Here is a 25,873-nt window from a genome sequence, read left to right as displayed (position 1 = left end):
GGTCTGTCACTCAACATTAGTACATGATATCTCTGTTTCCCTTTCTGACTGCATTCTCAACCTACATTTGGAAAGTGCCCGTGACAAAATATAATATAAACTCAGCAACATACTTTGAAGGATGTGTTCATGTTAGTCATCTAGGCTGAAAATGTGTCCGTACTTTTGTCATGCCACATAGAAATGAATGCCTGAAGTTATTTATTTTACTACTACCACCACCACTACAACTACTATTACTCTAAGGTCTGCTAGTAAACCCTCCATTATGTTTCACTAAGTAGAGATGACTGTGATTTATTAAATCAGCAGTTATAAAATTGTGTAAACTGTGTCGTTCAGGCAAACAAGTGGAGCATTATCTGGGAAATAATGGGAGCTAGAATTAATACCAAATTATGTTAAATGTTCGCTGAATATTTTAGTACTTGTTCACGACTCATAAGAAATCCTACATCATCTTTTAGAAGGAGCAGATGTTTACCCTTAGCTACCTCTGACTCCGTTTAATTCAAGGATATGTTGATGAGGCAAGGCAAGCTAATTGCTTATGCTATTGGTTAAAAAGGAAAACAACCAAAGCTTTGAAATAGCTGTCAGAGATGGCTGAGGTGTGATTGTTTTATCCTGTTTGAGGTGTAACAGCTGGTGTGTTTCACATTTTATTTCCCAGTCACTCTTGGAAAGGGGATTAACGTACGGTTAGCTAACTGTTACTATTGAAAAATGCTGGTTCCTATTAGGCGCTGTAAGTCCTTGCGGAGAATTCTCGCACAGTATTGTGGCCAGGAATAAGGTGGATAGAGATGTAATTATTGAATGTTATTCACTGAATGGCTGTTGCAGAAAGATGGTGACCATAAACAGTATTTGATATTTTTTTGAGCAGCATCAAGTAGCATCAAGGATTTTCCCCCTGAAATTATATGGATAGGTCATTTAAAAGGAATAATTTGCCAGAAAGCAAAAGATTAACAAGTCTTTCAGAATAAATACTTGGTTTTGGAGTTATGGTTAGAAAATATGATGAGGCTAAGGTTCGGGTAAGGCATATAGTGCTTATTGTTAATGTTAGTACCTGAGAAATAAATGGGCAATGTCCCTATAAGTACAGCAATAAAAGTTTGTGCGTTGAGTACGCGTGGACTCTGGTGGTACTTTATCAAAGTCCCAACAAGAATTTAAAACACATAAATGTCGGCGTTGATTTCTGGAACATTTTCCCCTTTTTTGTGCCAGCTGTTTTAATGACTGCCTTTGTGCATGTGTTTGTGTGTGTGTGTGTTTGTGTATGAACATCTGTCTCAGTGTTTTGCAACCTGTCTATACTAAACTGTACAACATCAGAGTTGTGCCAACCTGTTTAAGCGCACGCTCCATATCTATTCCCTGGTTCCAGGGAGCAGCTGGATTGGCCAGGCAGTCTCCAGCATTGCCACGGCGACTGATGTCAATTTTCTGACGGCGAAGGGTACGGAAGGCCTCGGCCATTACGAGGACGCCATCATACGTTAGAGATGAGGTATACTGGAGAACAGAGGAAAACAGAGAGAGGGAAGAGACAGAATTAAGAAAATTCATGTCAACATTTAGACAAGTTTTGACTGGCAAATTAATACCTCTTCTTTGTGAGTACACAGCGTGACAGAGATTAATCCCGTCATACAATTAGGGCCTGTGTCAACACAGTGTTGTTTCTGAGTGCAGGCATCTTTTTTTAGTTATTCCCAAAGAGCAGGGAGCGTATGTGAACACCTAGTGAAAAGGCAAGTGCTTTTTTTCAGAGTGCGCTGGCTTATTTGCTCCGAGCACTTTTAGTTGGATTACATTGCTGTACCTTTAGCTACTGTCTATTCCGAGGGGTGTAATATGCATAAACTAACAAAACAAAGACAGAGAAGCCCATTTGTGGGAGCAGATCAGTGGTATTGTGGTTTTATCACTGCATGCGTTGTTAGTTTGTTGTTAACTGTGTAGTCAGCCCTCTGGTAAAGTAGCATACATTAGCTATCTAGCTGACATTAATGTCCCCAGCACCCTGCCATCACCTCTCTGCCAAAGAAGAAACGCTATGTGGACACAGGCTCTTAATTCTGTAATGCTAATGTGATGGTCACAGCCACACATAGTAATGTTTTCCCATTCACAATCTTTAAACGCATTCGTTTGATATCGACTCAGGTTACTTTCATTTATGGTCAACCAAACCTAAACAATTCACATCACACAGTTGGTGTTCTAGCATTGTAGGGTTACATGGGCAAAATGTTTGATATTAATCATCTGTTTCTATGTCTTTGAGTTACCACGGTTGTTTGGGGAGGTCCCTTCCTGGTGGAGCAAAAGGCGCGGCTGAGGGCTGAGGACACTTAAATCCTGGAGCCAACTCATTGGACCAAACCATGTGCTGCCATGTCATGGGGGGATTTGGGTTTAGTTACTTTTGCTTTGTATTTAGTTGTAGTTTTTGGTTATCCCTTGTGTATTCTTTGGATTGGCTGAGCCACTACATATGCTCCCTCGTGTGTCATTTTGACAGGTCAGTTTGTTCAGTTAACACCTTGTTTAGTTATTATATTGAGTATAGTTATGTAATGTTGACCTTTTTTTATAGGCCTAGCTGTCCATTTCTTGGTTTGAAATTTTTCATGCATTTTTTGGGCAAATAAAAACCCATGATTTTGTCAACAACTCCTGTGTCCTTGTTGCCTCAGTGCTTGGTCCCTAACAGCAAACATCTGACATGACAGAGAGGCATTAAAAAGTTTCCTGTAAAAATTTACTGACTTTACTCAGGGTGAAAAAGCCCAATCTGTTATTTCTTGACAAAGTTACACTGAAGTGTATCTACATAAAAGTTTCATTCATAAAATTTTTTACAATTCTATAACTTAATCAGCATAACTGGAAAAAACACAGGTTATGACCAGGGACTGGAAGGGTTAAGATATAAGAGAGTCTCAGCATTTTCAAGTCAAGTGATCCAAACTTCGGTTGTGGGTAGAGGTGGGAATCAACAGAGGACCCATGATACGATATGATCACAATACTTAAGTCATGATACAATATTATTGCGATATTAAAAATATTGCTATATGCTGAGTATTGCGATAAAATATACTGCAATATATTACGATTTATCACCTTTTTTTCAACGGTGATTTGTGTCCCAAAAGGAACCCTTCATCCCCAAATGTTTTATCTAATAAGATAAAAAGTTTTTAGTCTGTCCATCTCACTTTGATCATTTTTATTGCAGCAACTGATCTGCTACTGAAAAGGTAGTTGGTTTTATTAGTCTAGTTGGATATCAAAAGTTTAATTTGTACTTGTAACATTAATATTTTCTATAATAAAAAAAATCGATACTTGGCATAGGATCACAAATATCAAGTATCACAGTCCTGTCATTTCAGTGTTGGAAACCCCAAACAAAGAGGTAACCCAAATGCACTGTAAAGCAAAATTACCACACAATGTTTCTGATGTGAATAGAATAGAATATGCTAATGTTGCAGTGCCGTGCCACAGCACTATGCGATTTGTTCCTAAAAAGAGAACCTATATCATTAGTAACACAGCTGTATCACCTCATCAGACCGTCTCCATATGAACTCCCCTCATGAGTATGCAAACATGCTGACCTGGGTCTCAATCTATCTCACCGCTCTGACTTTTATATGACTACACAGTTAACACCACCAATCAACTTCACTGTAAATGTAATGTCACCATAAATGTGCCAGGCTTATAGTTCTCAAACACAGTCACTGAGCCATTAAAATGGCACAAAAACATGTGTAAATCATATTGTAAACCCGGTGATTAAATGTACTTTGTTAGGGGATTCCCTTTGATGATGAAGTTTGGATTTCAAGGATTTAAAAATAATTTATAAATGTGTCCTAAATTACGTTGAGGCACTTTAAAAGTGAGTAAATTGAAAAAAAAAAAAGAAAAAAAAAAAAATGAGAAAACCCCTCAGTGTTTTAAGGAACCTTTGAAACGTGACAGAAACTAAGAAACTAGATTACGTGTATCTGTTTTCTAATGAAACTCTTAAAAGTAGTGGTAATCTTGACAGTTTTTTTTTGACAAATTCATTATAGGTAAGACGCAACGCAGCGGGGGAACAGCACCACACACTCAGCAGCAACAAACCCACCCTGCCCACACACAAACGCACACAGCGCCACACAGACAGAGGCAGTCAAACACACAGCAGGCTGCCTTCACATCACAGTGGAAATGAGTGGTGAGATGAAAATGGGAGGAAAGAGGGTAGTCGACGGAGAGAATCTGCTGATGCTCTCCACGCCTCTGCAGGTAGTTTACTCTCTTACTGACATCCCTTGATTTGCATCCCATAAGGCGTGTTTTGGAAGGCTGCACAACCATGTCATCCTCCTTTCATCTCTCCCCTTTGAAACTAAAGAAGCCTTTAGGCCTGTGACTGACATATGAGGACTATAGAATCCAAATCACGGAGAAAACAACAACAAAACTGAGCCAACGAGCGTACTGCTTCTGTCACGGAGAGGACAGAAATACCTCTGGGACACAAAGGAAACAGTATTTGCTTTTAGAAGCTCTTAATTCTGGATAATATTTCTAGGATCAGTTCAAATCTCCAGGTTCAGCTAAAATCCACTGAATCAAAACAGATTTTCTCTGTAAACCTGCATTCTCAAACAGTATAAAGGCCTAATGCAAGTTTACTCTACTGTTCCATATCAGACCAAGGACTACAGTTATAAATGATGTATGCGATAAAAGAAAGCATGTGCCACTTTTCACACAGAAGCTAATATACATAAAAAATGCATGCGGTGCATTTAAAATGTACATATCTACATTCATGCTTTACACCATATCTTGTAAGTCTTGTATGAATGAACTGACCTTAGTAAGTTAAAACAATGTCGTAAGCATGAGGAGTTGTTGCCAAAAAAATTCATTCAATTATTTATTCATATATTTTTATGGATGGCAGTGTCTGCTGCTCCACCACTTTAGTTTAGACTGAAATACTGAATGAATTGTCATGAAATATGACTTAGTTATGATGTCCCCCTCAGGATGAAAAGTAACAACTTTAGTATCTAGCAGCATCATCAGGCCAAGATTTGACTTTGTCCAGTACTTCAGTGTATGGCTATAAAACTACTGACACTCCCAAAGCAGCACTACTGTTTCTAAGTACAGCCTCACAGAGCTGCTAGTGTGGTTGCAGACACCTTGGGCTCCATCTAACACCTGGTCCAAGGCAGTGCACAGTGCAACTGTCATTGCTAGGTTCAGACCAACACAGTTGTCATTTTCACGGCCAGTGGCCACGTTTTGCAAGCGCTGCTCTGTGCATCCATGGACATGAAGGTCTTAGGTGTGGTCAGGTGCATTGTTGGTACATAGCTATTTTGAGACAGCAGAGAGCAACTGTGCCATTGACCAACAAATACCTGGTCTAAAGTCAACGGTGCAGTGTCTTTCTGCTTTTTAAAGGGTATTATTCAGAGAGTAAGATGTGCCTACATAGGCAGGTTCACAACACACATACACGGCTTGTTACACACACGGGGACGCATGGCTGGGTTGCAGGTGGGTGAAATAATACATCATTAATGAGTCGGTGAAGATTCTCAGTCATCCAGGTCATGGTAATCATAAGTGCTATATTGTAGGCAACTGGACTTGCTTGTGTTTCTTGAAGACGTCTTCAAGAAACGCAAGCAAGTCCAGTTGTCTACGATACAGCACTTATGATCATTCATGAGTAAAATGTTCTCTAGAATGTGAACATAGCAGAGAGCACAGCAGAGCAGAGCTGCTCTCCCATTCCCCGTTAAAAGAGACGCTGAGTGACTTTACACACAAGGAGCAGCATGACTTCATTGATTATTTCAGGCGCTAAAAGTTTATCTCTGTTTCCTCTGTCTAGTTTATGACTACAGTTTTTAGTTTTGCTACTTAAATGTCCCACAATATTTGCTGCAGTGACATTACTGCTCTGACCGCAGTGCTCTCAGCGGAAAATGAGGGCGGCAGTAGCTCAATCGATGGGGACTTGGCTTGGGAACCAGAGGGTCACCAGTTCAAGTGCCCGTACAGACCAAGTATGGAGTGTGGACTTGCAGCTGGAGAGGTGCCAGTTTGCCTCCTGGGCACTGCCAAGGTTCCCCTGAGCAAGGCACTAAACTTTTCCAAACTTAAAAAAAGGACATGCAGAAGCTTAATTTTCAACTGCCATTTTGCCTGTGGATTTTGTGGATTGACAAATACCCCCAAACACACCTATGATTAATTAAGAGACTAAATAAAACTCCTTTGTTCTTTGCACTTTACTCTGCGCACAGATTATGCATCGTATAACCAGCAATAGTGGGTTGGTCACGCCCAAAATGCACCTGCACCATGCACATTAGACCATGGGCTATAGATGGTTTAAATAGAGCCCGTAGTCTTATTTGATTTCAGACCATACAGTAGGGCCTTTAGCATATTCTATATAATCTTATATCAGCTTTTTATTGTATGTATGATATTGTCATCCACATCATAAAGTAATATTGGAACACAGACTATGCAAATCAGATAAAAGTTATATAATCACTCATCAGGTTGTTGTGACTCACAACATAAACACGGCAAACAAAAGTAAATGGGCCACCATTAGAGGACACTTATGATTTGAGTTTTAAAAAAAACTTCAACAGGGACATTTCACCATCGTTTTATGGATGCCATGAGTGGCCATGTGCTCATGCACTTATGCATCTGTTCATAAACCAGTGCAAAGATTGCATACACGTGTCTGCTCTTTAATGGTATTAAATAATCTCACCATAGACTGCACCGCAGGGAACATAATAAATATAAATGTAATAAAGCTCAGGCTGGGTTAATGACACACTGAAAAACAAAGCTCTGTCATTATTTTTTTTGTTGTCAAATGAGATGGGAAATTGAAATGAAAAAAAAAAAAAGACAGTAGCTTTAAAACCATTTGGATGTGCATATTTAATTGATCAAATAAGCTTTGCACCGCTGTCCGGAAAATATAAAATGCTTTACACATGGGCAAATATTGATAAAGGCTGCCTCATTATCTATTAAATATGCTTACACAGTTGTTGTTAACCTATTCATATTCTGATCATGCAATTAGGGGGAATGTGAAAAAAAGAGAGAGAGAAAAAGCCCCCAAAAACGGCTGAGAAGATATGTGTGATCATAAGCATTGTGGCTGAATTTTTAGAAAGTTAATATATATATATTTTTGCCAGGTCACTGATCATTTTCATTATACTTCAACAAAATCTCCAGGCACAACAGAGCTCATTTCAAGGCACTGCAGCTGAGAATCACTGGGTTAAGAGATTTTGATTGATGGCCAAAAACAGCTAGCTCAAAATCCAGTCTCCATTGGAGCGGGACATGTCCCTATAGTGCCTTTCACACTTCACATTATTAGACTAGAGCTCTACTTGGCCTCAGGCTACGAGTTGGCCCAAGGCTAAGCGAGCTCTGTTTTTACACAGCACCAATTAGCCTGGAGCAATTTGGAAGCATCTGTTGTCACTAGAGATATCTAATTTTGTGGTATTGTGTTAAATCATTAAAATTGTGTTTTCTTGTTTGCAAAGGCAGACAGAACACACTATTTTGGGAAGAGAGGAAAGAAATTCTAAGTGCATTTACTCAAATATTTTTACAAAGTTCTGAAAGTTGAGAGCATCTGCAGTTGTTTTTAACTTTATTTCGTATATTTAAGCATGTTGATGCTGTCTATGTGTTATAAACATACATAATAAGTTTATGTCTATTAAAGGAATACGTCAACCCCCAAATCACCTTTTGTATTTCAATTAATCGCCACTTTACATTGATTTCTTGAAGAAAACTTTGAGTTTTCAAACCTTTTCAAATCCAAAAATGGTGAAAATTCAAGTCTCATTTATCTAATGGTATGCTCAGTACTTCCTAGACAGACAGCCCTTTCTGACGGGGAACTGAACAAAACATTTATGAACTCTTCAAAGCCAGACTCTATTGACAAAAACAGTAATTTTACCTCACTCAAAATGGGAGCTGCTGGTCTACCACTGCCGCGATTAGTAGTTTATTTGTGTTACTGTGTGACTTTGGAATTTTAAAAGGTTAGCTTGGGTTCAGTGAAGTCACGCAATAACACAAACAAACCACAGATCGAGGCAGTGGTAGACCAGCAGCTCCCATGTTCAGCAAGGTAAAATTACTGCTTTTGTCAATAGAGTCTGGCTTAGATAAGTTTCAATTTCAGTTCAGTTCCCTATCAAAAAGGGCTTTCTGTTTGGGAATTGCTGAGCATATGACTGGATAAATGAGACTATAATTATACTGCATGACTTATGTGAGAGTTTGTTTTGACATGACCCCTTTTGAATCAATTAATCAAGAATTTTTTCCATTTCACTGTGGAATCATGCAAGAAAAACAAACATTTTCTCCACAAATTCAACATAAAATGGGCTGAGTGATTGCCATACAAATAGTCATTTGGGGGGTGAAGTGCTCCTTGAACACACCAACTGTTGTGTTGGTTCGGGTCGATTTATGCGACCGACATGCACTAATGAATATTCATCAGGTCAATCTGAGAACGATGATTAGCCAATTAACACCAGTCCTTGGGTGAAAAATGACATTCCAATACTGAAAGAATGTGACCATCAATATAAAGCTGCAGCGCTGAAAGACTCATACAGCATGTTTGTGTCCCCTGAGAGTGACTGCATGTGAGTGTGAGCCAGAGAGGAAGGGGCAGATAGCTGCAGTATGATGTATTTTTAATAGGTAGGTGGACATGTTTCTATTTAATGTGTGCAAAAATCAAAAGCAATTGAATGCAGGTCAGCACTGGGTCAAAAGAGGTGTGTTGAGGGTGGAGAGAGGGAAGGAAGGGGGGGGGGAGGATGCTAAATAGAGGCACATTAATGTGACAGAGAAAGGGACATGGGTGGTGAGGAAAACAGACGATGAGGATGGTGAATGGAGAGAGAAGAGATGTGCAGTCGGAGAGATAATGGGATGCATATGCAAAGGATGCAACTTTGGAAGCAGAACCGAAGTCAAGGGGTGGGGAAATCTAGGAAAAAGGGAGGTAAGAGGTGAGGAGGAATGAGATGTCATGGAGGAGTATCATGCATGACAGACATGACAATGACGTCTCTGTATCTGCATGCAGCAAGTTAACCTTGACACTAAATCAGAGAGTAAAAGAGGAACTTATGTATTCAATCATAGTAGATCAGCCAATTCACCCCTCTGACGCCCTGAGGTTACACTCTGATTGGCTAAGGAGCTGAACCAAATGCACCATATCACACTCTGAATGGTTCAAATGCAGCACATTGCTCTGTGATGGGTTACCTGAAGGAGCTGCACATTTGGTGTCTGTGGGGAATTTCAGGTACGAAGAACAATTAGCTCACCAAGCCCACCACCTCTAAATGTGTGTGTGTGTGTTTGTGTGCATCTGTAAACAATTTTCTCATGTATATGTGTGTGTAGTGAAAGCGTGTTATAGTAGAAAAGAGCTTTAGTTAATTGAAGTTCTGCAGTTTGTTTCCTGAATAAAGAAGCTGAGGTAAAATAAAGGCTGTAGAAGACATTTCCATAACAAAACCCACTGCTGCAACTACTTCAAATGACGTTTGTTAGGGTAGTGGCAGGATGGGACAGCATATTTTTATCACCTTTGGTGGGCTTTCAGATCCGGGGTATTCTCTCTGATCCAGTTTGTTCCAGCGCTGCATCAGTTTAATAACGATAGGCCTGCTGAAGTCCACCAGCTGGAAACCAGTCACATTGGCTCCGCCATGCATGAACCTCTCCAGAGATATGTCCTTAAAGCCCTGAGAGAGAAGAAAGATGGAAAGACAAGGTGAAATGAGGGGTTATGCAAGCGCAAAGAGAACAGAGTGGAAGTGGACTACAAAATGCTCCACCACTGTCTGTGGACCTTTGCTGGCAAATCATACTCCACATACTCCAACAGTTTATCTGATTATTTATACCTCTACTTATTATGGAGTGGCTTCCACAGCTGAGAGTGTGGCTTCATGCAGAGTGACACATTGTGATGAAGTGGTTGTGGAGAGGGACCCATTTGGGAACCGGCCACCGAGGTAGAGAGTAAAGACGCGCCAGGGTTATCCTGGGTTCACGGATGCTAATTGCTAAAAGCCTATCTAGCTTGACCTGAGCTCGCTGAACCCTTTTTCACCATCCCGGAGAGAACTGCTGTGGAACAGATTTTAGGGATTAAGGTCGAAGCAATACTTCATTTGCTGACACAAGTTCCAGCATCTTCCTGCAGCTTTGACTTTGTTGAAAAAGACAAATGTATTAATTCTGAAATGAAAGGGAAAGAAGGCACCTTGGTGGGAATATTAAATATCAACATAGATGGCAATCATGGATTTTTTTCTGCTAGTGACTGTAGAAAAATCAGCCCAGTTGCCTGAAGAAAATGTTGGCATTGTATGTTTCTGCAAACCTTGGCTACGTTACATTCATACATTTCATATGTACAGTATCATATAAACGTTTCCAAAGTAACGTAGTTCTGATTACATGTATTTAAGCTGATTTTGTCACTGGGAGGTCGAAGAGATTGTGGATGGCGTGACAGTGAGGCAAGATGGCTGCCAAGCTGGCAACTGCTGCACACCTGTTTGAAACCAACAAACAACAAAAGCGGTTGTTTTTAAGCAAGACATTGGTGGCATGTGTAGCCATGATTGTGATACCACAACTGGGTATTTTTTATTAAAGACATGACCTTTTCCTGACCATAACTGACTGGTTACTGTACCTAAACATAACCACTTGCCTCGAGTGGCAGTGGTTCAGTCCATAGAGACCTTGGCTTGGGAACCAGAAAGTCATTGTATGGACCAAGTATGGAGTGTGGGCTGGCAGATGGGGAGGTGGCAGTTTGCCTCCTGGGCATTGCCAAGGTGTCATTGACCAAGGCACCAAACCCCCAGCTCCTCGGGTGCCCGTCCAAGGCAGCCCCCTCCTTCTTCTTCTTCTTCTTCTTCTTCTTCTTCTAACCACAGTGTTGTTGAAACATAAACTTTGTACATATTCCCCATATAACAACGAACAAATATTACATATCCATGTTTTGCAGAAACACACTGCCAACATTTATTCTGGCAGTTGGGTTGAAAAATAAGTCTGGGTCAATCTGACGTCAAAGTAAACAGCTTAAAAGATCCTGGTTCATGACACACATTGTTTGTGTGTCATGGCTGATTCAAATCTGTTTGGGACCATATCTTGATCATTTTGGAGTCAGTTTGCCAAATAATCCATTTTGTCTTCATTCATTCATTCATTTTCTGCAAATGCTTATCCTGTTGGGGGTTGCAGGGGGGCTGGAGCCTATCCCAGCTGACACTGGGCGAGAGGCAGGGTACACCCTGGACAGGTCGCCAGACTATCACAGGGCTGACACATAGAGACAGACAACCATTCACACTCACATTCACACCTACGGACAATTTAGAGTCACCAGTTAACCTGCATGTCTTTGGACTGTGGGAGGAAGCCAGAGTACCTGGAGAAAACCCACGCTGACACAGGGAGAACATGCAGACTCTGCACAGAAGGGCTCCCCCACCCCAAGGTTCGAACCAGGAACCCTTTTGTCTTGTCTCTTTGAAGTATTAAAATGGAATTATCTTTCTATAGGCTATCCAAACAGGACATTACACCAACACTGTACTAAACATGTTGCAAACTACCTAACAAGAGTTCTTACCAGATTTGCTATGATGTAATGGTAGCCTTTGACATGTTTTCCCACGCTGACAGCCTGGAAAGAAAAACAGGGAGACAGAGAAAACACATTATTTCATTGCACAGTGCACGTACTGTAGCAAAGCAGGAGACACGTAGGATTCACAATTAACTTACAAGCCACTGGCAAGAGAACTTAAAGTTACTATAATTTAGTTTTAAGGAGCAGGGCAGAGGAGTCAAACCACAAATAAAAGAGACTCCCTCCCATCTGTGGCTGTAATTATATTCGTATACTGATTAAAAGCAGAGGGAGCGATGAGCCTGTGAGCACTTCACTTGTCCTCGGTCCCATGCTGGCTCAGACTGCAGCTTCTTGGAACACTTAAAGAGCTTCATCAATGTGTTGTCTGGGTTAGGGCTCTGTTAACCTGTCTGGTCCAACTTCATTTAAAAACCCCTGCATCCTCAAGAAAGGATGATTTAATTTGTTTTGGTAATAAGCTTAATAAGGTGGCTAGATCGATAGTAAGACCAAGAGGCAACTCTTTCCTACAAGACTTCACATTTCGTATTATCAAAATTCTGTTTCGGGAAGTGTAATGACACATGGTTGAATTCAGGCAACTACAGCCGATGTTCTTTTCCACTTCATATTAATACATGTTGCTAGTTGACAGAAATGAGTATTGACTGTCTGTCTGGCGTGGTTGTATGAAATTGCACGGTTGACAATTTGGCACAGTGATGAAGTGAAAAGTGTAATTCAGCTCAACACTGAAATCTGTAGTGTTTTTTGTCATGGATGGAGTGAAATGTTGCGCACTGTGAGCTTTCTGACGAAGGAGGAATAAGCATCGTCACATTAACATGGCGGCTAAACTTAATTAATAAATTGCTCACATTTTTCTCTCTGTCTCTCTCACCCACACATACCGACAGCGATGTACTGACACATACAGATGCACACACACGCGCAGATCGCAGCTGGCAGGGGCAGTCAAACAGAGCAGTCTCTGTCTCAGAGCAGAGGCGCTTGCCAACGCCAGCACTGCAGAGTCCACTGTGTCGGGAGTGTGTGTTTGTGGCTGTACGCCTGTCTCAGTATACACTTGTGTGTGCGCGCGTGTCTCCGTCTGTCTGTTCACTCACCACAGAAGCCAATTAAGAAACTGTCTGTTTGTCTGTCTGTCAGGGATGCTGTTACCGGTGTGTGTTTGTGTGTGTGTAGCTGTATGAGTACGGGCATTTAAAAAGCTGGTGTGTACGTTTGCTTGTCTGCAGCTTGCATTATGCACTGGTGTGTATTTTTTTAACATAAGTGTGCATGTGTGTGTGGAAGGGGGTATGTATTTGTGTGTGTGTGAGTGCGTTTAGCTGTATGTGTCACTGAGTTTGTCAGATGTGCGGACGCAGGATCGGATGTGATGACAGGTGGCAGAACCAATGGGATGTTACACTGAAACCTGTGTCAAAGGGCACACAAACACACACAGAAACACACGCGCGTACACACACACACACACACACACGTCTGCGCCACCTGTCAGAGCTCAACCATCAAGCAAGACAGATAATCTAATGAATTTGGACAAGTGTAAGGTGTCAGACTGTGTGCCTTCCTATACTCTGTGTTTTGTCTGTGTGTGTGTGTGTGTTCGTACTGTGTATCCAAGTGGACAGTATGGTACATTTACGGCAATCATACACTGATGTAGCTGTTGGGGAATTTACATTTTTCACCCCACATTACAAACTCCAGGGAAAGACTCAAATCTTGTTTTCTCTGCAGATGTCAGAGAGCATAAGGAGTGTTTTTGCAACTAGCTGAGTGAAGCAGACAGCAGGCACCAAGACACCAGTAACACAGCAGTACGCACCACCATAATTGGCCTTGTAATACTTATCTGAATTGTTAAAAAGGTTCTGGTTATAATTACTTCATAAAAAAACAAAAACAAAAAAAAACAACGTTCTCTTTACTCTCTTGTCTGTGGTTTGAGGTGGCAGTGTTATGACAGTGTGATGTGTTTGCACCTCAATATTAAGTGTTAAGTGCAGTTACGTCCAGGTCAGTGTTGTAATCTCTGCGCTGTCTGTAGTAATCTCAGTGATAGTAACAGTGCCACATAAAACTGTAGTGTGGCCTCCATTAAAGCAGTATCTCATGATCTAAAATGCTGCAGGGTCCTTCAGGTTCCAGATCAGTGTCAAATACCATCCTGTGCCTGCAGTAAGCTAATAATGAGTTTTTTTTGGTGATGTGCTGTAGCAAGGCACTATCGTGTTTAGTAATGCACTATGTACAGCGATAAACATAACCACCAATTAGGCTGCATATAATACATTTTGACCGTACATACCTGATTACTTCTCTGATCACTGCTCTTATAATACTGTGTATGCCAATTCTGGTTGGCAGTATAATGATATTACCTGTTCCAGGATGCTCTGTAGTCTCTCAGGCTCCAGGTCAATGACATATTTCCTCTCCTGACGTCGGTCCAGGTCCTCTAAGAGTCGGCGGTACGCTGCCTCATTGAAGCTCTCCACACAGATAGCGCTCACCTGGGTTGACATACACACAGCGAATGCGTATAAGCACACAAACAGCATGTAGGAATAAGGTCAAGCATCCAAACCACAAGTGAGTTAACATTCGTGCTTGAAGAATGAACAACAAAAACAATGTCATTATGTGTGTGTGTGCAGTGTGAGTGTGTGGTTGTGTTAGTTACACATGCATGTATGCCGCATGAGATCTTGCGTGTGTGTTTCTTTGGCCTGTTGCCAGGAGTGTGTGTTTGTGTGTGTCCTGACCTGCCATCCGTTCTGCCCCGCTCTCTCCATAATTGCCTGCAGTATTGCATAACCTAGACAACAGAGAGTAAGGGAAAGAAAAAAGGAGAAAAGGAGAATTAACACTGTGCTAAGCAGAAGCCGTACTTGAGATGTGGGGTAATTATATTTTGGAGTTTTTGCAGAAAAACTTAAAGCCCAGAAAAATCCAGCACAGCCAGGAGAGGAAACTGTTGGTATTATACATTTCTGCAAACCATGGATAAATTACATTTGTATGTTTCATATGTATCATATCAGCGTCTAAAGAGACTTAGTGAATGAGCTTTGAAATGGATGTCAGGAAGTGGATGGTGTACAAGCTAGTTGAGATGCCTGCTGAACTGCAGACCACTGTTCAAAACCAACAAACAACAAAACCTGCTGTTTTTTAGTCAGACATCACTGCACTTCCTGCCAGGATAGTGCCACTCAAAGCGGGTATTTTAACAGGATCTTTTCCTAACCATAACCTAGTGGTTTTTGCGGCTAACCCTAATCACAGGTTAACCACAGCACTGAAACATAAATACAAAAAAACGTATAGTTCAGACATATCTGCTGCATAATTACATACAAATGCAAGATTGGTGGGTTGCAGAAAATACCATGGCATCATTCACCCTGGCAACTTGACTTTCACTAAGCCCCCCCCCCGATACTGAACCAGCTGTGTGGCATCACAGTGTGTGCAGATGACAACGCGGTGACACAGAGCTGTTTGAACATCAGCAAAGTTTCCCTGCTTCCCTTCACTGGTTCCTGTACAGCAGGGTCAGTCTTTGTTTCACTGTTAAAATCATTAAAAAGCAAAAGCAGCATGTGTATACATTCAGTGGGCTATATCTTCAGTAGCTAGCTAGCTAACCCTACACTTTTCAGGGTTTGATTTTGGTTTTGGAACAGGGAAGAAACGTGTATCTTTTTCCAACCTCTCCAGGTAACCAGTATCATTAATACACGACGTGCAGTCAATGGAGCACAGCTGTGTTGTTGTCAGAACTTTGTCTGAGCCCGTCCGATGCTATGTTATGTTTGGCCAGTCTGCGTCCAGGTTCAATTGGGTTGAAAAATCCCACCAGTATTTGCAAAATCATTTCCTTGGTGTGCAGTACTTTCCTGCAGATTCACCACCCCATCTCATTTACCAACACAACACCCTAATGTGTTGTCTTCAAAAGAGAGGGTAAAATACTTAGCACCACAAGCAACAGCCCTCTCTCTGAATGTCACTGTATCAACCAGCCCAGAGAGTTTATCAGGACAAAGAGTTATGTGCCAAAACAATAGAGACTGTAGTGACATTTCATTGACATTAAACTTCCCGTTGCCTCTTGTTAAGTGGTGAACTTTGATTCGAATGCAGCTCATCAGAGAACACGCTGCCACTTCAATCAATGCATCAATTTTATAGCCTGGAACAAAACACAGAAAGGAAAGTTCTTTTTCTACAAGATGACGGAGTACAGCTTTGAATAGGTTGAAGATGCCTCTCGGCATGATATTAGATGAATTTCAAAGTTAATATGATCTTTTGAGCAGCAGGTGGCAACATGGGCGATAATGAATTAAGGTATATTACATTGAACAGCTGTCTAGATGGGTCTAAACGAGTGGAAAAAATAACAATAATGAGAGAGACAACTCAATATCACAATAATAACCCGTTACAATATTGGCACACAGCTACTGCATTTTTTCCATAATGATTGTTGTAATCTCTATCAAACCTCCAAATATGTTATTAACTCTGCTCTGAGATAGACTGGGACCCTCACTGCATATGTCTGCAGTGACATGCATAGACAGACATGTGCATAAGAACACAAAATGACACACACACTGCAGTGCAACAGCGCCAACTGTTACCTCGTTTCTTTCTATTTTTGCGGAGGCAGCTACTTACTACTCAAAACAAAAAGCACCTCTGAAGCCTCAGTATTAGCGGTGTGTATGTGCAGGAATGTGTGTCTTGTGTGGAGCCTGTCTTCATGTGAGATTTCTTCCACCTTTCACAAGTGATACTGAGAGTAAGTGTGTTTGTAGCTTAAATGGATGTATTTGTGTATCAGGTTATACTCGTCTGTGAGCATTTTGTTTGTGCCGTCTACCTTATGCGTGCACAGCTGTACATACATTCATCTAATGAATGTGAAATTTATGCAAGTGTGTATACATTTGTCTTTATGTGCCCGTGTGCTGGTTCCTGTACGTACTTCAGTTTGTGTGTGTGTGAGAGTGTGTATCAGCAGGCTGTCTGTGGAGCGGAGCAGAGCAGGGAGCATAAAACAGATCACAGCGTTACTGCCCATTTTCCACCACATTACCGGCAGCAGGGCCTGATGGGAGCCTATAATGAAGGGCCCTGCCTTGGCCAAGTCAAGGGTGAGCACAGCCCAAACTCTACGCATTCATCCTCCGCTCCATTTCTCCCTCCTTCCTCTCAATCTTCACCCCTTCCTCCCGTTACGTGCTACTGTATATCCCCGGAGGCTTGCGATCCTGTCTGTCCTCTTACTCCTCCTTCCTGCCCTTTCTGTAATCTCCGCCCTGCCTCCCATCTACTTCCAATTTCTCCTGTTTCTTTTTCCGTCACCATGTTAAGCTCCTCCTTCCTGTCTTTCCTCGTTTCTTTCTTTTTGGCTGCTCCACCAGCTCGACTCACCTAACCTGTCCCCCCCCCCCCCGCTCCTCCTCATCCCTTCTCCCTCTACTCCCCCTGGGTACTAACCCAGACAACCTGGACCAGAGGGAGGCTGGCAGAGGCACAGACACAGCACGCACAACTACACACACACACACGCATACACACTGTGCAGCTCACTGATTCCCTAACGCGCTACTATACCATGGTCTGGGGACTCTGCGTCATGTTTGACCTGTGTTTCTCTCCCTGTGGCAGGGACTTAGTCTGTGTGTGTGTGTGTGTGTATGAGGGAGAGAGAGTCTACGTGCCAAGCATTCCCATGACAGTGGTTAGAGGCCGTGGGCGTCAGCTGTGCCTGCTCCACTAACTTATGTGCACTGCATGTTGGGATGGTTAAATTGAAGGCAGGTGAACGCTGCAAGAGTTGAGGTCAAACCCTAGTTTCTGTCTGACAAGTGCCAGATTACACCCTCGTGTCTGCAGCTGTATCCCTACATCAGGAAGGTGCAGATCCAGTAGCACAGCCTTTCAGCTTTTTCCACATGAAAACAAGGCTAAAACTGGGAGTTGAATTAAGGCCAAATAATCCATCGCAAACAGTCCTTTAAAAAGATTCTTATGACTGATTAATATTATGATTGTGTTCTCAGTGTGTTACTCCAAACTGAACCCAAATTAACAGATAATTTTTCACACAAAAAAGTTTTTGGAACCAGACTAATTAGAGAATCTATTTTAATCTTTAATAACTGAGTGTTTACTTGAAGCCCAGAGACAGAAGGCAGCACAGCTACCAGTTAACTCTTGTTTTCAGACTTTATGAATCTCTGTAAGTGCCGTAAGGACAACAGCCCCGTTTCCACCAAACACTTTTTGTATGGTACCTTTGGAACCAAAAGTAACCCTTCAGACATGGTACCTAGACCCTAGTGTTTCCCACGCAAACAGAACTCTTAAATGTGGGCGGAGTTGTTGTCACTCACTGCTCCGTCCAGCACTCATTGTACTTCCTCCTTTATCAGTCGACACCTCGTTAATCGTCCACAGAACGAGGCTGCACGCCGACATTTTCAGAACAAAAATAGAACAAGCTGCAGTGAGAGTCTCTCTCTATGGGATATTTAAAAATAGCGGGTTTAAGCATTTATTTCTTCTAAGGCAAGTCCAGGGGTTTGGTGTTGCTGGAGCCCAGAGGAATGACAATCTGCGACCCTTTTTTGTATTTCGAGTCACTGGGATATATGCAGTTCACATAAGCCAGTTGAAATTAATATATTTTAAACACTTTCACTAGACACACTATTACTAGAAGTGTATGTCATCCAAGACAGACAATAAAAACAAAAGTAATAGTCAAAGTTGTCACATTGAAATTTAAGGTGTGCTGATGGATTCAAGTCATCAATTCAAATATTGAGTAAAGCCTAGTTCACATTACATGATTTTCACCGCGATTTTGACGTCGCAGAGGATGTTGAGAGCCACCTTGAGTCGGAGGTGAGTTGGCAGATAGCCTGCCACCATGAGTACTCATATGTGAACAAGCCTACGAGCAAATCGCCCCCTCGTCTGTGACTGGGACTGGATATCTGGCATGCTAGAAAACTGGAGAAGTCTGACACGACTGACAAAGAGCATCAGCCTATGAGAGGTGAGATATGTCCCACGTCAGTATGCAGGAGGATGGAAGAAATGTGAGGAGGACAAGCTGCAGGGTTGCCACTTGCCAGGTCCACTTATTAGCTGCAACCTAGGGCTTGTTTCTAAAGTGGAGCTGCTTATTTGGGCTTGCTCTCTAAACGTCACCTTTTTCTATATATATCCGTCTATTTAGTCATATAAACGCATGATAGTATGTCGGACTGCAGTCGCTTCTTTTGGGCTTGTTTCCATAGCCCTGGGCTAACCCTAACACTAACCCATACAAGTTAACATTCCACCTTAAAAGTTGCCGGCAGTCGGCCCAGTGAATCAAGTTATTTTTTCTCAGACTACAGCTGCTGTGAGAGGCAGCAAAACATCCTTTCATTTTATAGTTACACTAATAAAAATCTCCACAGTATGAACAGTGGTTACATGAGCCTCAAAACCAGCCACAGCTCAGCCCTGAGCAGAGTGACTGTCCACTATTGACCAATCAACGGACTGCAGTGTTCACAGCTCCACCTTTTAGTACCAGATCTGTGTGCTAGGTACCCCAACAGAGGGGGACTGAACATTGGGACGTTACAGAACAGTTCCATTGGTACCATCCACAACTTTTCACAGTGGAAATGGAAAAAAGGCACATAGAACTGAAATGTACCATATTGCTCATCGGAAACAGGGCTTATGTCATTTGGACACTTCTGGTGTTCAATGATTGTAGATTATAATACTGCGTTACAGCCCCTTTTGCATACTTTCCCCAAATCGCTCCCAGACTGCTCTCCTTAAATCTAACAAGGAAGGAGAATGGAGTAGAAAACAGTTTAAACATCTCATCTTAATAATCATCTTAAGTGCAACACTGGTGGGGGGTACTGTATGTATACAGCTTGCCTTGTGATTTTGAGTTTACTTGCTCTCATATATTTTTTTTACTACTTACATGCACTTCTTTCTGTTCTTGTGCTGCTGCAACAGCTGAATTTCCCCTCTGGCGGATCAATAAAGGCTGATCTTATCTCATCGTAGATTATAAAAGAAACAATTAACTTCAAGGTCCATCAATAATACTGAGTGAAGCGCTGACTTCCCTGGATGTTTATACGTGTTCATATGGAAACCCATTTAAAAAGCCATATCACATCTTGTATTTTTTTTGTTAAATTGACACAATAAATTTGTCATTGTGCATTCACCTCTGTCTGTGTCGTAGAGGAAGACAAATCGGCTCCAGTCGTAGTGGTCCAACAGTGACAGCAGAGCCCCTCTGATGGACGGCCGGAGCTGCAGGGTGAACTGTCCTTCCCCTTCGGTGGGGAAGCTGGGCGTCACTAGGCTGATGTGCAGGGCCCCGCAGAATGACGTCAGCGTGTTCACCGAGCGCTTGTCGTAAAGGCCGAAGATGGCGAAGACCCCCCTCGAATACTGAGAACAGACTGATGTGAGGGGGGAAGAGGAGTGGAGGGAGGGATCCAGAAGGAAGAAGGAGGAAAGAAGTGGAGAGTAAACTCAGTGACAGTGTTTTTGGAGCTTTGTAAATGAACAGAGTTGAAAAAGAGCAAACAAGAGAATGTAACGGAAAGAGACACATGTTCCTTAATTAAATTCACACTGTGGAATCTGGTTAAACGTCTCAACCATTTTAATGAGCGACAGCCTCAGCTTGTGTCAGCCATACCTTCTCACTCCTAATTAGACCCACAAACAGCCCTCTTTGAGTGGTGTGTGTGTGTGTGTGTGTGTGTGTGTGTGTGTGTGTGTGTGTGTGAGCCTCCATAAATGTGCTCAGTTTACCAACAAAAAGCCTAATAGAACTGAATAAAATCTTGAAAATGCATCAGTCAGTTTTACAGAAATATTGTTGAGTTTCCACTAGAGCAGTGGTTCCCAACTGGTGGGTCATGGTCCAAAAGTGGGTCCCGGGGCCATTCTGAATGGACTGCAAGTGACTTGTGAACATGTCAGGTTTGTAAAAAACACACTTTAGGGGGTGATCACACAGAAATGAGACGCTAGAGATGCAGACGCTTCAAAGACGCTTGAAACGCTGGAAGTGCTTATTCAATGCGCGCTAGCTACTGGCGTCTGACGCTCAAAAAAGTTGAAGATATTTTAAAAAAACACGCGTCTACAAAAACACCCATCTAAAAAGGTGCTTGAACGCCGGTCAGATGTGCCATATCATAGGAAAACAATGGTTTTACTGGCGTTGCGTTTCTAGCGTTTCATCTTGGTGTGATCGCTCCCTTATTTTGAAGTACAGTACATTTCCAGCACAGAGCTTTTATTTTGAAGTGCCATTTTCTGCTGTGGAGTGAGTGACTATCAGACAGCTACTTGACAGAGACAGCAAACTAGCCCAATGACAAATCCAAGGATGACGCTGAATATATGAAACTGTGGGACCTCACACTAATGAGGAAGAAGAAATCTGGACCCTAAGGTTGGAGCAGTTGGCCAGTTGTATCTCATCCGGAGCAACACGAGATGGATTCATGGCACTAAAAGCAAAAACCCTTTCAGTCACATCATACACATACATGTAATTATAAAGTATAAGCATACACATTTGCACGTACATAGATGGAAATCAGACCCTTCAAGCCCCTGGCAAGCAATTTTAAAAATTTCTGACTGGCACAAAATCATTCCCACCAGCCAAAACTGGTGTTGCTTCTTATACAGTTGTTAAGGAAATTACAGTCAAATAATCCCACCTGCTTAGAGCTTAACATCCCTAAAATCCATCCATGCACGCACACACTCACACGCACACGCAGATAAAAAACCCTTGACCAAGCCGCGAGCTCACTTCAAATGTGAAGTAATTTTCCACTACAACACTGCAACTCAGTCTTCAAACACCCCGAAGCTTTCAACCATGACAGAGAGGAGAGTGAAAAGCACTGACGTCCTCCCGCTATCTCGCTTCCACAAAAATCTCCTCTGTGCTTCGGTTTGTCGTTCATCAGTGCGGCTCGACCAAAACTGTGTTTGAACACAAAAAAGCCTCTCTTGGGTGTGTGAGTCCTGCAGATTCTGACAAATCAGCCGAAATGTGCACAGGAACACGTGCTTCACTTTCTAAGGACTCAACGAGAGAAATGACTAAAAGTGTGTGTGCCAACTCGTTTTTTCTTTTTACACTCTTTAATGTTTCTCTTTCTTTCATCCTCTTATTTCATCTCCTCCTTTCTTACTTTCTTTAGCTCCATTCATCCTTTCAGCTAGATTCTTTGAGGCAGGCATGTTTTGAGCTTGAGCTCTACCCTGCATCATAATTCACTCTCCACCCTGTGATACGTCACACTGGAGTAAACAGTAAGACAGGGGGGGACTGCAGACTTTGCTTTTGGCAACAAGCGGCCATCACTCTGTAACCTTTTCTCCCTCTTTTGATCTCCTTGCGCATCACTTCACCTCCTACCTTTTCCTCCCTCTTCTGTTTTCAAGGCGGACACTGCATCCATCCTCTCTCTTTCAGCTTCCAACATCCACTTCCCTTCATCTCTTCTCCCTCTATGACTGCCTCCTCTCTCTGTTCCTCCCCTCGCTCCCTCTCTCCCTCCTGGGACTCAGAGTAATTCCATTATCAGCTATAAGCCTCAGTGGGGGTAAATACTGAGGGAGATGCAGCTTTGACGGTTCAGCTTGTGGCAATTAAACAAAGCCGAGGCCCCTGCACCCAGGAGGCGATAAGGCAGGGATTTAGTCTCCGATTATGACAGCAGCTAAATGTCTTCAATTCAGAGAACTAGCATACTACGTACGTAGCATGCGTCATTCAGCAGGGAGCTGAGTCATTGCGTTCTCAAAAATCAACAAACTTAGTGTATTCCAAGAAGATTTTTATGGCATTTCAAGGTTTTATTTGATACTTCAGAGCACACAGCAACATGAGAGGTGGTTGTAGAGATGAGTGTGTGATAAACTGCTCAATGACGGGGGGGCTATATTTTACCGTCCAATACCTGGCATGCACAAAGATGTTCATGGCAGCTGCTGACATCATAATTAAGTGTTCAGAATATAAAAGCAAATGTTTATCTAAAGTCAAAATAACAGAGGATTGAGACACACAGAAAGCAGAGAGAGTTTGGTAATATGTGTGCATATATTCAGACTGAAACATGCAGGGGAAATTATACCTGGCGCTTATTCATAATGGCAGCTTACTGATAAAAACTCTTGGCTGAGAGACATGATGTCCTTACACTGTCTAAGGACAAAACAGACTCAACATAAAACTGAATTTCTTTGACAGCAGCGTTGTGGAAAATGCCATTCCCTTGCTTTTTTAAACAAAATTGTGGTTTCGGCATCAGCTGTTTTTAAGAGCAGAGCAAAAATAGAAAAAGCAGCGGAACAAAAACAAAAGCAATCGCACATGTGAACTGATGTACTGGGTAACAGAGTGGAACGCTGCTCCCATGCCAACTGATGAATTTCTTTTGAAACTTGACTGAAAACTACTGGCCTAGATGCAGTTTGTGACATCATCGTCTGCAAATTTCGCTGTTCGCCCACCTCATGGGTCTCCATCAAAAAGTACGGAAATATCGATAGCCTTAATCCCAAACCATTCTATTTTTAAACAATGCCAAAACATCTGTAACCATACACGCAGAGGCCCAGAGCACATAAGAAAAATCTCTTTGTATATCACATTCTTCTTCTTGTCTCTCCTGTCATTCACCTCCTCGCTCCCTTACGTCCTTATTTTCTATCTGTGCCCTCTGATGGTTGCTTTGCCTCGCTGACATTCTCATGCATTCTTTCTCCCATGTTTCTCTGTCTGATGTGCATCTCCATGGGCTTGTTTCTCTCCAACCCCCTCCATCACCACCACCCCGCCGCAAGGCTGGAATGTGCCAGACAGTGGCGTCATTGTAATAAAATGTGTGCTAAGCTTGCTTCATAAAGCTTTAATGAGAGGATGGGACCAGCGGCAGGGTGCATCATCACCACAGTAAAAGCATCGGACACAATAGGTCTCCTGGGACTTCCTCTACCTCTACCTCTCCCTGCCTCCCCTTCGCTTGTTCTCTTAGCACCTCCATATGTTCGATTTTTTTTCCTTCTCGTGTATAAACTCCTCTGTCTTTTTCGGGTTCTTAATTGCTTGGTCTGTCTGTCAAACCTCGCTCTATCTCTGCGCAGACCTCTCCATAAATCTCTTTAAAACAGCCCTCCTTTATCTGCATTACTCTGTACAGTATATTGAGCCGCAGCAGCCTTGCGTCTCCCTCTGCAGCTATCCCTGCCTCTCTCTGATTCATTTCATTTGTGTCTCTGTGCATGTGGAAAGACCTCTCAATCATCTGCACACTCGGCACATCACTTTATTTCTTGTTTTTCGAATTTAAATTTGTCCAATTTGCATGAAAGGGAAGAAAATGTGTAGCTGAAGCGGTACAACACTACGCAGACAAATATCTTAGCTCTCTTTACTTCTCTGCTATTGTTTCCCATGTGTCTCCCACATTTCTCACCCCCCTCCCTCTTTCCTCACCTCTCTCTCAGCATAGTGCCTCTGTCTCTGGACCAACCGCTTGTTTGTATTTCACATGACAGCAAGAACAGATGCTCACAGATAAACCTGCCACTGATTTAACTGTCATTGCACCACAGCGCATAAAAAGTAACACATACACAACGGCACACACACTCATCTGTACGCATTTTAAACACACAAAAGCATCTGCCTCCATCCTCCAACACACAACTTTCGGACTTTCTGTCCTGATGCTGCAGTAACTTCTCACCCATTAGTCTGAATAATAACCCTCTCGCTGTAGAGACATTCTCCAGATGGCCACAGAAACACTGCAAAAATACAGCGAGCCCTCATTACCTGCAGGTAAAGGCCAAGATAAAGGGAGCATCTGAATAAATGAGGAATACAAACTAGTTTAAAAGCCATGCAATGTATTTTCCCTGGCATTGCCCAGGGCTACCCACAGTGTTGCACAGCAATACCAAGAGTTTGAAGGAAGGTAAATGCCAATAATAAGCTTTTATGAGCTATATAATTAGAGAGAAATCTACCGCCCAGTGCCTTACACTGACATTTTACGTTTAAGGCATTTACGGTAGTGACCTCTAGGGAAGTAAGCTTCTGTTTCTACTGGGTTTCAGCACTGCACGGATTTTAGAGTTCTTTTTACGGTGAAAAGCAAACAGTGGAACATCCTGCAGCGAGCGGTTTCTACAATGACTGAGGCTCTAATCCAGACTGACCGACACAACTAGCTCAAAGTGTGGAATGAATTAACACTCATGATCAATTAATGTATTGAAATAGGGATAAGTATGACATGCAAAGAACAAGATAAAGCTAAGGTAACTAATGTTCACCTTAAAATTCAGGTTTGGTCCTGATTTAGACCTTTACATCATTCCTATCTTTTCTCCCCTAGCATTTCATGTGTTATTATTGTTAGCGGTGCTATCGCAAAGACATCACAATCATTTTCCGTTTTTCGCAGAGGCTTGCAGCTACCACAGTTTCCACAGCTTTGGTTGTTCCACCGTCCGCCATTTCCACAACTGGGAATACTAACTTCAAAGAACTCACACTGACACTCTTTAGTAACTGGGGATAGCTACCGATAGCTACTGAGGAAAACAAAACCGCTATCCTCTTCCTGGTTGCGCAATGGCTGACGCAACTTCCTTTGTGGTGTAAATCGAGCCTTAATTTTCTCGGGAGATTGTATCCCATGGCAGACAGAGTGAATCTAATCACCATGGAGGAGCTGACAATATTGGTAACTTAACAGATATTTTGCCCGATATTTAACACTCTGTTGTTCTAAAACTGGGTCCAGTGAGTGACCCTGACCCGGGGAACCCAATGTCTGGTTGTTACTGGTGGTAAAGGTAAATTTGTTACTGTACTTAGTGTTACTGTAATGTGAGGCATTCTCTGGCACAAAAATTTCCTTCGGGATA

At 42.2% G+C, this 25,873-nt stretch overlaps 1 protein-coding gene across 5 annotated transcripts in view; it reads right to left on the bottom strand.

Moving 5' to 3' along the window:
• The window catches only part of gria4a (glutamate receptor, ionotropic, AMPA 4a), a 157,978-nt gene that overhangs the window by 67,766 nt on the left and 64,339 nt on the right, over positions 1-25,873 (bottom strand). For all 5 annotated transcript variants that reach the window (XM_049575650.1, XM_049575646.1, XM_049575647.1 and 2 more), the window contains exons 3-8: positions 20,116-20,355; positions 14,608-14,660; positions 14,224-14,355; positions 11,810-11,863; positions 9,735-9,893; positions 1,360-1,527 (exon numbers count right to left, since the gene is read on the bottom strand). In XM_049575650.1, coding sequence (XP_049431607.1) covers positions 1,360-1,527; positions 9,735-9,893; positions 11,810-11,863; positions 14,224-14,355; positions 14,608-14,660; positions 20,116-20,355 — 806 coding nt within the window. The remainder of the gene's footprint in view (positions 1-1,359; positions 1,528-9,734; positions 9,894-11,809; positions 11,864-14,223; positions 14,356-14,607; positions 14,661-20,115; positions 20,356-25,873) is intronic.

The sequence above is a fragment of the Epinephelus fuscoguttatus genome, linkage group LG5 (assembly GCF_011397635.1).
Source record: "Epinephelus fuscoguttatus linkage group LG5, E.fuscoguttatus.final_Chr_v1".
In the NCBI taxonomy this organism is placed as follows: domain Eukaryota; kingdom Metazoa; phylum Chordata; class Actinopteri; order Perciformes; family Serranidae; genus Epinephelus; species Epinephelus fuscoguttatus.
This window is presented reverse-complemented; position numbering and strand designations above follow the sequence as displayed.